At 34.9% G+C, this 13,511-nt stretch overlaps 1 protein-coding gene across 3 annotated transcripts; it reads left to right on the forward strand.

Moving 5' to 3' along the window:
* The first annotated feature begins 525 nt into the window (after positions 1-525).
* On the forward strand, positions 526-8,104 carry LOC126824000 (ETS-related transcription factor Elf-3). 3 transcript variants are annotated; one of them, XM_050553080.1, is made up of 9 exons: positions 550-670; positions 1,265-1,336; positions 2,074-2,263; positions 2,669-2,923; positions 3,683-3,790; positions 4,505-4,609; positions 5,017-5,241; positions 5,510-5,705; positions 6,120-8,104. In XM_050553080.1, exons 2-9 carry the CDS (start codon positions 1,307-1,309, stop codon positions 6,223-6,225), a joined length of 1,215 nt encoding a protein of 404 aa, XP_050409037.1. In that variant the 5' UTR covers positions 550-670; positions 1,265-1,306; the 3' UTR covers positions 6,226-8,104. The 3 variants fall into 3 exon arrangements, with proteins under 3 accessions (XP_050409039.1, XP_050409038.1, XP_050409037.1); XM_050553082.1 differs by lacking the exon at positions 1,265-1,336 and having other exon boundaries at positions 526-670; XM_050553081.1 differs by lacking the exon at positions 6,120-8,104 and having other exon boundaries at positions 549-670; positions 5,510-5,709.
* Positions 8,105-13,511: the final 5,407 nt, after the last annotated feature.

The raw sequence follows: 13,511 nt of genomic DNA on the forward strand, positions 1-13,511 counted from the left end.
ACAGTGGACGATAGGGTTCCAAAAGCGTTGTGACCGAATCGTCTTGTTTAGGGTGTGGGGGATAAGTTGGATACTCCTGGGAATTTCTACTGTGTAAAGCAGCCTTCAACGAACCCGATAACAATGCGGCTTAAAGCTGGCTGGACTATAATTCATGCGCTTGACTGCTTGATTGAAGCCCCAAATACCTTGACATAGATAGGTAACGATACTTTATTGGCAATCCGTCGCTCTATTACGTACAGTTTGTTCATCTCGCTTCGTGATATTGTTAGATATACGTATCTAAATATAAACAAGTGGTCAATAGTAAGTTCAGAATGAAACATGTGAATAGAGAACTAACCCGAGCTATCCACACTAAGTCTGAAGAGACTGAACAAAAAAAATCAATGACAACAGCGCTTGGTTCGTCACAATCGGTATAGCCAATCAAAAGAGCCTAGGTTGACCTATTTAGAAAAAGGGGAACCACCTAAATTCTACAACTTTCTGATTGGTCATTGTCAACAGACCACGTGATGAAAACATTGGATTTATCTTGCCGGTGCCCACTCTATAAATTTCACAATGACAATATTGTAGTAGTCAGTGTACTTATATAATAAACCCCTCTTGGAATTTTAACACACAAGTCCTGTGACTGAAACTGAAGACGAGTCACTATTAGGTGAGTCACATTACAATATATATTTTTTGTTTTCGTAAATCTTCAAGATCCTTAGCAAGATGCATTTCATCATCAGTGGTTTAGGGCTATATCTTATGCATTATACTAGAATTATGATTAATTAGCGTAAATTTAGGTTATGTTGTTTTATGATTTTATCTTATGCACGGCGGATGACATTCTTATCTTATGGGTAACAGAAATACTATAGGATTATGAATGACATCTCCAACCACGTGTTGAAGTTGCCGACTGCAGAAGCATTCGACAAGCGATTTCGGTTAGGGGTAATGTGTGTGTATTTCCAATCTAGACGTCTGTTTATTGTAATCAGATGATTGCAATACAAATTTTAGTTTGCAAAAAATGAATACGAGGAAAAGTCAATATAGTTGTCGAGTTTCGCTGTTCTTATCCATTAGTCGTTTTCGTGTGGATAATGAATCAAAATAGCGATTTATTACTGAAGAATTCAAAATATTTATATTGCATACAGTAGGTCTAATCCTTGTTTTCCCTCTTTATGATCTATCTTGCACAACTTTCTGTTTACATTCCTACTTCAGTCTATTTTGTTCATCATTTCATTTTCAGAATCATCATTATTTAGTTGGATTTTGTTTCCAAATCTATATTATGACCACCTTAGCCTATCCCCCTATATCCGTAAGTTTTCCTAACATTTTATTAACGTATTTATGTTCATATATTTTCTATTATGCTATATGTTTTTATAATTCCTGCTATTATGGTATATCAGGGTTTATATACTCTCTATTAAAGTAATCATCATTTATTTTTGATTTTGCCTAATTAACTGTTTATTTAGGGAATTAAATATCAGACAAAGGAATTTCGGTGATCTTCAAAAATATTGAAATGAAATAAACAACTTTGATTAAGAAAGCTGAATGCACTTGATTAGTATTTGATATTAGAGATGATTAAGAATTCAGAATGCATGCTTCATTTTATATATTTTAGCGACCATCAACCTAGAAAATAACATTATTGATTTTTGCGTATTGATCGCAGAGTTGCACGCGTTCATTTGACCTGGTTTCCTGAAATTCCAATTTGTTGATATATTTGCCATTTGTTTGTTAAAAGATTAATTTCCAAATATATATGAAATAAATTCACGTATAATTGCTTGATTGGGGCACTTTTACACTTTGATGTAGACAGTCTTACAATTACTGTAACTGTGATGATGCCATGCGAGGCTCGCTTACTTTAATGGCAATTACAAAATATCTACAACTATTTATTATACCTGGGTTAAAATATCGACAATGCGAAATCTAAAACAAAATATAATATAGGAATATATAGGGAGACTGATTTATAGAATTTAGTTTGAATCTAGATAGCTTTCTTCACCCCCCATATTTATTTTTCAGCCCACAGAATCTCCATTTGGATACGATGCTCCTCGATCAACTAGTTGTTTATATAACATTGATTCCCGATCAATTGTAAAGCTGGAACCCATGGAACATTCATATGACACAAATATGTCTTGCCGATCTAATCAAAACTTCAATAACGATGCCTGCACACGTAATCTTAATTCCATTAAGCAAAGTCCATGTAAGTAAAAAGGGAATAATCAATACCTGTTAATCAAAATGTGTTTAATATTTGAATCTAAAAAAATGATTCTCAATAATATCAAGAAATGCTCAATGCTTGTATTTCAAAGAAACTTATTTTGCAACGAAATGATCAAAACACCAACATGTCAAAATAAAGATAAAATATAGCGTTTAAGAAAATGCAAAATCAGAAATACTTTTATTTAAAAAGAACATTTTGGTACAGAAATTTTTCCAATCGACCCATTCTTTATGCAGTTCTTTTTATACTTAAGAGTTATTAATTTCATAATAAGAGAAGTCGTTAATTAATGTATAAACTATAACAAATGCTTTATCGGTAGGATAGCTTAGGCAAATTTAATTTTTTAAGTTAAATATTTATTCTTCTTCCTTTCAGTATTTACAGAGACCGCAAACAATTTATTAAGTTGGACGACAAAGCACCCCGAAAACTGGAGCGATTCAGAAATTTTAGATTGGGTATTTTTTGTGGCAGACAAACAGCGCTTTGATGGTTCAAAAGTTTGTGGTGAAGCTTACCAAAATTTATCTGGAGACAAACTATGCAGCATGACGAGAAATGACTTTTTAAATGTTGATCCGTTCTTTGGTTCGGCCATGTATGATCTCTTCAGACAGTTGGTAGATACCGGTAAGTATTCTAACTTTCTTTCATTTTGTATAACGGGCCACGGGTGGAGTTTGTCAACTTTGACGGTTGTAGGTCTGGGGAGCCTAGAAAATCTAGTTTTTAATTTGGCTTTTTCATATTGTGACGGTACGCCATGCGTTACACAATCAAAAAGGACTCGTAACAGATGTGGACGTGTAGCTAGGGTCTGCGGATAGAGTACCTTCTTAACGATTTTTCGATAATTATTTTATTAAAGTATAGCCCAAGCAAGAATTTTCGATAATTCTTTTATTTAAGTATAGCCCAAGCAAGGAGTTGGAAATTATCTTACTAATGCTAAATTATAAAGAATTTGGACTGTCACAGAAAAGGGTTAATATTCTGCCTGGGGTCATTAATTTTCAGTTTGGTAATTTAATACATAATACTATTATTTTTCAATCCTTTTCTATACGCATAACATAATTGATACGTGTATGATATGGAATATTCACTATTGGCGTGAATTTCAATTCGCAGAATGATTTAAAATGAAACAAAAGCTGGTTTACTATTTTACTAACATTAACTATTTTAATTGATTTTCTTTTCTGGGGATGTAGCTTATCGTGTGCTATACCTATCAGTGAATTGATAAATGGCCATAGATTTGGGATTTGTTTGCAAATATTTAACGCCTATTACGTTTTCATCATGTGTCTTTAATGAGATAAATGATGCTATTTATGATTAATCATCATTCGTTTATTGATTATTTGATTGATTTGTTTTTGACAGCTTCGTTCTCTGCCCCAACCAAGCCCGAGACTTTTAATTACGATCCTGTCTACGTCCCCTTTCCAAGCTCTGACGACACAGCTTTCGTGCCCGGGGATGGATCAAACAGTAAGTGTCAATAAATGTTAATTTCTCACGTCTTAAAGCCGGCCCTGGGCTAACTATGACAGGAGCGATTCTCCAATAAATAATGTGCACCATGATAGACACCTCCTTTATTAAATATTAATATCACGATTACATAAGGCAAAATGTTTAGTGTGAACACCTCAAAATGTGGGAGGTGCTTAATGCACAGGTCGCTAAATCTAGATGATATATAAGTTGCCGAGTGACTGTCAAGATCACATTAAGCTCAACAGCGACCTACGTTGGTATCAATTTGATCACATCGGCTGTCATATCGTATTAGCTAAATCTAAAAATAGTGTTAACGGATACTGCATATTCAGTACGGCTTGGGAACCCGGAAATCTTTAGAAAGTTCTGCAGTCGTTTTGAAATATGGCCGATAGATTTTTCCTTAGTGCATATTGTTAGTATTTTGTACTGTTTTGTAATCAGTGATTATCTTTTTGTGTTGCTCGTTATGTTAACTTTAGTGTGTGGACATTTGCAATCTATTTTTGTTTTCATCTTTTTGCATGACGTGGGCACATTTCTATTATTTTCGACACAAAATTCTATCTCAAATTTGATACAAAATTCTATCTCAAATTTGATACAAAAAAAAAAAAATATTTTATTTGGTGCTGAGTGACCTGTTGCTTTATTTTGTTTTATTTGCTTGGGGTTTATTTGTTTTTTGTTGTTTTCTTGCAGCGGATCTTGTTGATTTTTCTGTGCTTATTGGTGGTTATAAATACGATTTTGACGTCGAAAAAAATTTATTTCCCGAGACATCTGACCAAGGTTATGTCAGTGGTGGTAAGTTCAGACTCTCGAATTTTTGGCTAATTAAATCTGAAGGAAATTGTTTTCGGGCTTTATTTTTAAAATCTTGAACACGTTTCGTGCGAGATCTAAGTGTTTTGTAGGGTAAAATCTATTTGATAAGGCCAACTTCATGAGATGTAAACAGGGCTAGCGCTAATCCTAACCTACAATCTCGCCAACAATCACGTACGTGCCTAACCTTATTTACATCTCAGCGACCTTGACGATAATTGAGTTGTCCTTAACAAATAGATCTAGTCGTTTTGTAGTGTTGTGCTCTTTCACATCTATCGTATTTGTTGTTTTAGTATTTTCATATTGTTTTCTTAAATGCACAATCTTCGTTAAACTCGAAATAATAATTCAACTTTACTCATGTTTTTCATCTTGTATTCTAGAATCGGACCAAGAACAAGATTGGGGTATGCAAGCACCAAACGCCTATGACTGTTTAAGCGCAGAGGAGGAGATGGAAATAAATCCCTTGTCGATGATTCCTTGTAATAAAGTTTTCCAGACTCCCAAAAGACGCATGGTAACGCACAGTGTTTCTTCGGAAGAGGGAGACAGTTTAGGGTGTCAAGATACACGGCCACCCAGACCCAACAAAGCCAGATCTGGAGGTAGGCATATATACAGTAAATATGAGAAAATGTAGTAATCCCTTAAATAAATAGATAGTGAGGGGGCGGGCGCTGATCAAGCAGCAGCATGATCGATCTTCATTCTGGATACACAAACGTCCCCTCGCTTGCTAATCAGTGTCCTAGATGTATACTCAAAAGCCAGTCGAAATAGGTTAAAAATTGTATCATTGATTTGCTTTGTACACATTCATGCATTTAAATTCAGTTTTACGTTATTTCAAATTATTTCGTTTTGCTTTTACAGGATCTAAAGGTAACCATTTATGGGAATTTGTGAGAGATTTATTAAAAGACAATACAGTGAATCCCTCATTATTAAAATGGGAGGATAAGTCTATCGGTGTGTTTCGTTTTGTTAACTCAGAGGCTGTAGCACAGATGTGGGGACGAAAGAAAAATAACCGACAAATGACTTACGAAAAACTTAGCCGTGCAATGAGGTAAGGAATAGGAGTTTTTATTCAACAAATATGTTAGTTTTGATAATGCTATCAGGGAGACACGCCGTTATCGGATATTCAAACGAAAATAGCTTCTTAAATCTAGATAACCAACCCTGCACGTAGGTAATACCCAAAGGTAAATACTCAGTCAAATGTGACACCTGTGATTTATGGGTGTAGATGTCATAGTGACATTAATTATGATCTACTATTAAACGCCTTTTTAATTACACGCCAATTTATGAGTAAATATTTAATTAAAGCGATTAGTTTTGCCATGGACCTGTATTATAAGGTCCATGGTTTTGCTCTAATACGATTTGTTCTTCACAGGTTGAGTCGATGTCTTAAACGTGGTCTTTGTATCAATCAAATTTATTTTAAAGGAATTATTTTGTTTGTGTCTTTCAGGTTCTGTAGATCGGCAGGATACTTTGAAACAATTCCGAAAAATGGCCGATTCCCCAAGAAACTTTGCTTCAAATTTGGCCCCAAGGCACATGGCTGGCAAGATTAGATGTCATGGCAACCAAACACTACCACCACCACACCTTACTCAGCTCAAAGAAAGGGGGAGGTTACTCGGCTGTTAGTCATCGGTTATCATCTCGTGCTCAATTTTTCACATTTTTTCATTTATCCGATATAATTTATTATATATTAAACATGTAGAACTTATTACATTCCAACAATTTTCACACCCACAAAAGCTCTTAAAAAGGCAATTATTGTAATCAACAGAAGTTTCTTGTAAACAATTCTGCGCCTATGAAAAGTGTAGACAATTTATGTTGTTGCAATTCGATTGCGTTCTTTAATGTAAACCGTCCAATTCCACCTTTTTTGCACTGGAAACGTAAGTAATTACAAAAGAATTTATAAATTGAAATCATTCCAATTAATACAGTAATTACAAAGATTTTATTAATTATATTATTCCAATTGATAGAATAATTGGAGCTTTTATGAACTGAAATCATTCGAAATGCATATAGTACTTGCAAAGATTCCATCATGTAATAACTGAAGGGGATTGTTTCCTGTCTTCTATTCCACATATAGCTTAATACTATTCTTCATTTCCTTTGATTGATCTTTAGATTGATTCTGACTATTATATTTAATTTCGTGACTTAGTAGATATTATTCATAGATAATTTATGTTATTATTTTGTTCCATTATCTTCATAGTATTCCATATTTTATCATATTGTATTATTTTATCAAAACTTACAACAGCCAAGTCATGGCTATATTCTGCCTGTGGGAGAAATGACGTCATACCATTCCAAGCGAGCATCCAAATCAAATATCTTAAAGAGAGTTTTCTCCCAATATTGCATTTAAAGAAACCTTAAGTTTCATATTTCATATAGGGTTTTTAATTAAAGGGACATTTCAACAAAGTAACGTTGAAGATATTGAATCATTTTCTTTGAAATGTCTCTATTGTGTAATTAACGAATGAATGATATTAGTTATTCAACACTGAGTATATATATCGTTGTCAAAGGATAAAAATAATATTTTTGTCAAAAGTATATTTTCAAAAATATTCTTGGTTGTATGTCTTTTTACTTGATTTGTACTTTAGTTCTATCTTTTGTTGAATTAAGATTTTATTTTCTGGCACCTTTTTTGAGTTTAAAAAAAACAAAAACGGGGGAGTTTTATTTTTAAAATATTATCTTCATTTTCTTGTTCATTTTTTTTAAAGAAATTGAAAAAGCTTCCTCACTGTTTATGTTTAATATAATGCTTGGGCTATATGTAATAATATAGCACAAATTATATAGAACTTTTAAATTTAAAACAACTTCTAAAACGACAGTAAATTCAATGAGTATTGTAACATGTATGTTTTGCATGATTTAATTTCAACTCTTTAGCTTTTGAACAAACTCTACGAAACTTTGTCTTCATAATAATATGCTTCTTTGCATGTTGCTCCGTCACTCTCACTGCGCAGGATAAACGTGTACATGATCTCGAGAAGTCTCGAGTTTTTACGTATCTCCTATCGGAGATTTATTATACATAACAGTAGGGCGCTTAAATATATATATATAGATATAATATTATTATAGTATATGCTGACTAACTAGGTTATCCTAAATAAAATCTGATTATGAATCGATGATCGAATCTGATTATTAATCGATGATCGATTTGTACACTTTGTATATAATCAACATTTGTATGATAGTGTATGCATATTATGTAAATAATGTAAATATAATTGTTATGTACATACAATACATATGTATACATATATAGAACAAAAGGCTTGCTGGTTGAGTTTGTATATTACATATATCGGTAAGTTATTTTTTATACACTGTTTATGTTATGCCCAACGTTTCAAAATATGAAATAAAAATAGATTTTATAATAAAGATGTGTATGACTTTCTTTTCTGTTTATATGAAATGAAATGGGGTTTAACGTCCTACTGTTCTATTCCGACTGGGCTAATGAATAAATCACTTGTTAAAGGGGAGAATAAGGGAAATATATGTAGCCGGGAAGCACTACATCTTTGTGAAGAAAGAAATGAGAGGGGACTACAGCGGGTTTGGAAGAAATGGTAGGGATGAACTACAGTGGTTTTGGAAGAAGGGGTGGAGATAAACTACAGTGGTTTAGGAAGAAGGGATGAGGATGAACTACAGTGGTTTTGGAAGAAGAGGTGGGGATAAACTACTGCAGGTGGGGTTGAACTACAGTGGTTTAGGAAGAAGGGATGGGGATAAACTACAGTGGTTTTGGAAGAATAGGTGGGGGTAGACTACAGCGGTCTTGGAACAAAGGGTGGGGCTAAAGCGGTTTTGGAACAACTAGACAACTGACCTTGTCAGGCCCTTGGTCAAATCAATAATGCAGTGCTGATTTCGATTGATCTGGTTCCTTGTGAATTTTCTGGTCCCTGTACGGTCGCAGCAGCGCAGTGAGGACGCCACCCGGTCTGACGGGGGCATTAAATAAATTACATTTTGTATAATGATCCTGGACTACGTCTCATTTAAAGAGTTCGATTAAAACACATTGGTATATAGGTGAATGTTATTTCTGATTCAAGTTGACTTAAACTTAAAGTTACATGCTTGTTCGGAAAATTAACAATCCGATTAAAATACAGATCTATATTTCGTTTCGTTTTTTATACTTTCGATGGCCTACACTACATGAAGATCTGACCGGTTATCAGAGGTCATAGGAGGTCACAAAAACGAAACAAAATAGGATCTATGTTAAAATCAGATTGGAAATTTAAAAGTCTTTGCAGTAAACTATTTTACCAGTCATGGCAAATCGCCAATACTACAATATAAAGTGCAATTAAATAACACATTGTGCATTCAAAAAATGAAACGTTCAATATATTCGATAAGTTCGTGATCATTATCATTGCAAATTGGCCTACACGATTTTCAAATTAAGCCAAACATATTACGTTGCCATTTTATTTAAGGCCGTTAAGACTGTTGTATTAGGAAAATGTTGGCAATGTATAAAGCCTTTATCTAATGGTTACACTGGTGGTGAGTATAAGCTGTATACTATTTACACTGTATGGACAATGTATGACTATTGTAGTTATAAATATAGACATTATTAATAAGTGGAAGTAAATATAAAATGATATACGATTGGTCGAAAGAAGTATTTTTGAAACGGAAGACTTCCTTCTCGGGTTCACCACTGAACATACACACATGTCTGACCTTGTAAATTTGGGGATTTTCTTTAATTTCTAGTCAGGCGACATGCAGTATAATATAGATGACCCGGGTATAAATTTTTTTTATCAGAATGTCATCATTATATATTTCTGCCCTACTTGCCCCAAATTAGAGTTTTATAAAATTGAAATAAGCCATGAGAATATTTATGTTTATCGCACGCACCTGAAATGATCTGAATAAAACAAGTCAAATAAACATCATCGCGCTTTCAACCAATGTAATTAAGTTTCTTATTTCCACTATGATTTTGAATAGTGATTTTTTCCCTCCCAGTAAAAGCAATTTGTAAATTCATAATTCATTGAGAAATGTGTGAGTAAAATGACTCCATATTAATTATTTGTAAGCAGTTTAGCAAAGGTATAAAAATTACTTCAGGACAATTAAACATTCTCATCAGTTTTCTGCGTTTTAAGTCCGACCTACAACATATTATCTGAAATCAGGTTGGGTGAATTTGATCACGTCTTAGAGATGTGGTTCGAGGTGCACACATATCCTTCTAGAACATCTGATACCACTTCTTTATTAAGGAACTAACATGGCCAACAACAATACAGGACTGGTGTTTCTAATGGTGATCTTCGGTTCTGAGGTACCCTTCTGTCCCTGAAACCCCCAACTATTTCTCGTTTTATTTTGAAATAAATAATGGTTAGTGTTGTGCACGTGGCATTGCAATTCGAATGGCTACCTTTTGTAGAACACGTTATACCACTTCCAAATTCACATAACTAACTTTTTGTACCGTTTGATTTCAAGTTTTTACTGATAACGTGACAAGATGTATAAGGTTCATTCCCTCGTCTCCGGCGAGGGGGTAGAGGTGGGGTCCACAGTTTTTCTTGAATACCTCGCCTTCAAATTTTTTGAATACGTATAAACTATATGATACTGCCGACACGACGAAGATAGTGTTGATCGGATCTTTTTGAGCGCTTTGTTCGCACAATTGCATTCATCACACTTCACCGTTTCCGTCTCTAAATCACATTTCAGTTTACCCATAACAATATTCAATGACTGAAATAAAATTGGTAGATATAATATGTACTCGGTAGTGGTCTTTTGATATATATATATATTATGCAAACGGAGCGTGGCGCAAAAGTTGAAATTAGATTAGAAAATGTTTTTGATGATGTTGCATATTGTTTAACGATGATTAGGATTATATACACCTATCTAGTTGTTAATGGGAGAGGGAGGTCGGGTGTTCGATCCCTGCATTGGCCGAGAAAGTTCATCCAGACTTTCCGGCGTGGTTCCCCCTTGTCAGTGATGCAGGACGGAGGGCCTGACAAGGACATCTGTCTAGTCCTTCGGTTGAGACGAAAAACCGAGGTCCCGTGTATACATTAGAATGCACGTAAATGATCCCTTGGTAGTAGGAATTCGATATAAGAGTAGGCGATAGTGCCGCTGCCCGGGCAAAATTTCCCTCATAGCACACTGTATGGCGTATACCCGTCTTCATTAGCCCAGCATAGGAGCAGAACAGTAGGACGTTAAACCCCATTTCATTTCATTTCGTTAATGGGAAAAGGGCCTATTAAAACAGGACCGGGCTGCAATCTCCACTCCCAGCATTGCAAAGTATTGAGAAGGTACAGTACGTGTTATTAGAAATGTAACAAACGGGAACGGTTATATTGTAATGTTTTAGAAAACAATAACAAAGATCGTTGAAAAGGCGAGCCAAAAGGGTTATTTAAAGAGAACAAAATAACCCAACTGTTGAGAAATAATGCGACAATATATGAAAAAGCGTGTAGAAAAATGCGCCGAGCGAAACGAGAGAAAAGGTTTTGAAAAACATTAAATAATTTAAGAATTTGGCATCTCCTGCGTGTTGTTTTGTGTTTGTTGAGAATTTGACGCTCTTTGGTGTTGTGTCGGAGATTGTAACGATCTCTAGCAATTGAAGTGAATCGACGAAACTGAAGCCTATTTTATGAAGTAAAGCAGGGGGACCGGTCCCTTGTCAGGCACCGGCTTAAGAGCGAACCGTAACACGTGACTCAATGATAAACCTTATGATCTAAAGTGCACATGTTAGACCATTCGACAACCAGCTTCTCAATTCCTTGACCCGTCTTCATTAGCCCAGTTTAGGAGCAGAACAGTAGGACGTTAAACCCCATTTCATTTCATTTCAATTCCTTGCAATGTTATAATTTATCTTTATTTTTTATTTGAGTAACTTTTGTTCTTCCAAGTGCTCTCTCGTACAAAGATACTAAACATTATATTTTGAGTACAGATATTTTAAGAAAATTAGAAGTTAATTTTACTTCCACAGAAAGCTTGCAAAACATCTTACTGATAAGTAGTCGAGGATATAAAAGTTTAACAATGGGAAGTAAATATATTCACAATCAAGTCTATTTTCAAGGTCCCGTTATATTTTAGTATAAGCAACCAGGAATACTTCCGAATAATAAATATTATGTTTGATTCATCTTCCTAAATCACTTGGTACAGATGAGTAATCCAACGGCAACTCCAATCAAAACAGTATACATATATACCGTTCTCCAATGGTATAGTGACATCCAGTATATTATTATAACTGTCTTCTTCATTCCCGAACCGGGCTTCAGCGAGTTGGACTTTGGAATCGATTGTTCCCACTTGCTTTTGCCGATTGAAAAGAGAACCTTCGACCCCGCTGTTCTCTAACTGCAAATAAGCGACCTTGACTTTGGCATTATTACAAGTAAAATTGATAGGTATATATGATATGCAATACAATATTCTAAAAATAATAAGTGAAATGGAATGAATTGAGGTTTAACGTCTTATACCAACCGGACTAATAAAGACTAACATAAGCCACGTAGTGTGCATTTAGGGGAATTTTGTCCCGACAAGCAACGTTTCAGTCTACTCATCGTCGAATTCAAACAGCCAGGGGTTCTTTTACGTGCACCCAAAGGTTTTAATAATAAGTAAATAAGAAGTATATACATAAATGAATAAGAAATAGAAAACTAAGAATTAAAGTGATAATAAACAGTTGGGTTGTTGACTTGGCGCCTACGGGACTGACAAAGTAAGTCCACTTCGAAGAAATCAAAAATACATCTTACTTGCCTTTATTCTTTAATAAACCCGTTTTGTGGTCTTGGGGAGAGTTGGTTCTTTCTTTTTTTATTTTGTGTGTGTGTGTGGGGGGGGGGGGCTTTTTATTGTTTATTGTGCGTTTGTATAACGTTGTATATGTCTATACGCTGAATAGAAATCTGAACTGCGTTGACGGGGCGTGAAGCCAAATTATATGAAAATAGAAAATATAGCTTATTTAGAAAACATTTGTCTAGTTTGTGGTGGTCCCATTATTTTGGTCACGACGACGACGAATGACGACGACGATGATGATTATTATGATGATGACGTTAATATTAAAACAACAGAACTTGCGCCTTAATGCATACCAAATGTATAATGATACCATTTTGAATATTTACTGCATTATTGTGATTTACTTTAGATTAAATGTGCATTAGATGCTTGGAGCCATGATGGCTAAGTGAGTAAGACGCTGGCTCGCTAGCCTGGAGGTCGGGTGTTCGATCCCTGCATTAGCCGAGAAAGTTCATCCAGATTTTACGGCGTGGTTTCCCCTTGTCAGTGATGCAGGACGGAGGGCCTGACAAGGACAGCTGTCTAGTCGTTCGGATGGTACGAAAAACCGAGATCCCGTCGTGTACACAATGGCGTGCACGTAAAAGATCCCTTGGCAGATGGAATTCTATATAAAAGTCCCATGCAAAATTTTAACCCATAGTACACTCTATGTGGTTGCCCGTCGTCATTGGCCCAGTCAGGGCAGGACAGTAAGATGTTAAGCCCCATTTTTATTTAATTTGCATTGAATTGTGTGGGTTATAAATAGGGATAGGGGTCGTGCACGAGATAGAGCTGGATGATTTTTTTTATAAAACCTGATATCACTATTCATTTGAAGCGTTTCCAAACCAATAGTAGTCATCGATTTCTGAAATCCAAATTCAACAGACCACTTCAATATCAGTGATAATAACCCTTTACCATA

The sequence above is a fragment of the Patella vulgata genome, chromosome 6, assembly GCF_932274485.2.
Source record: "Patella vulgata chromosome 6, xgPatVulg1.2, whole genome shotgun sequence".
Taxonomy (NCBI): domain Eukaryota; kingdom Metazoa; phylum Mollusca; class Gastropoda; family Patellidae; genus Patella; species Patella vulgata.

Coding starts and splice junctions, on each gene's coding strand:
- LOC126824000 (XM_050553080.1), top strand. CDS start 1,307: ATGACCACCTTAGCCTATCCCCCTATATCC. Junction 2,924..3,682: donor CAGACAGTTGGTAGATACCG/GTAAGTATTCTA, acceptor TGTTTTTGACAG/CTTCGTTCTCTGCCCCAACC. Junction 5,242..5,509: donor CAACAAAGCCAGATCTGGAG/GTAGGCATATAT, acceptor TTGCTTTTACAG/GATCTAAAGGTAACCATTTA.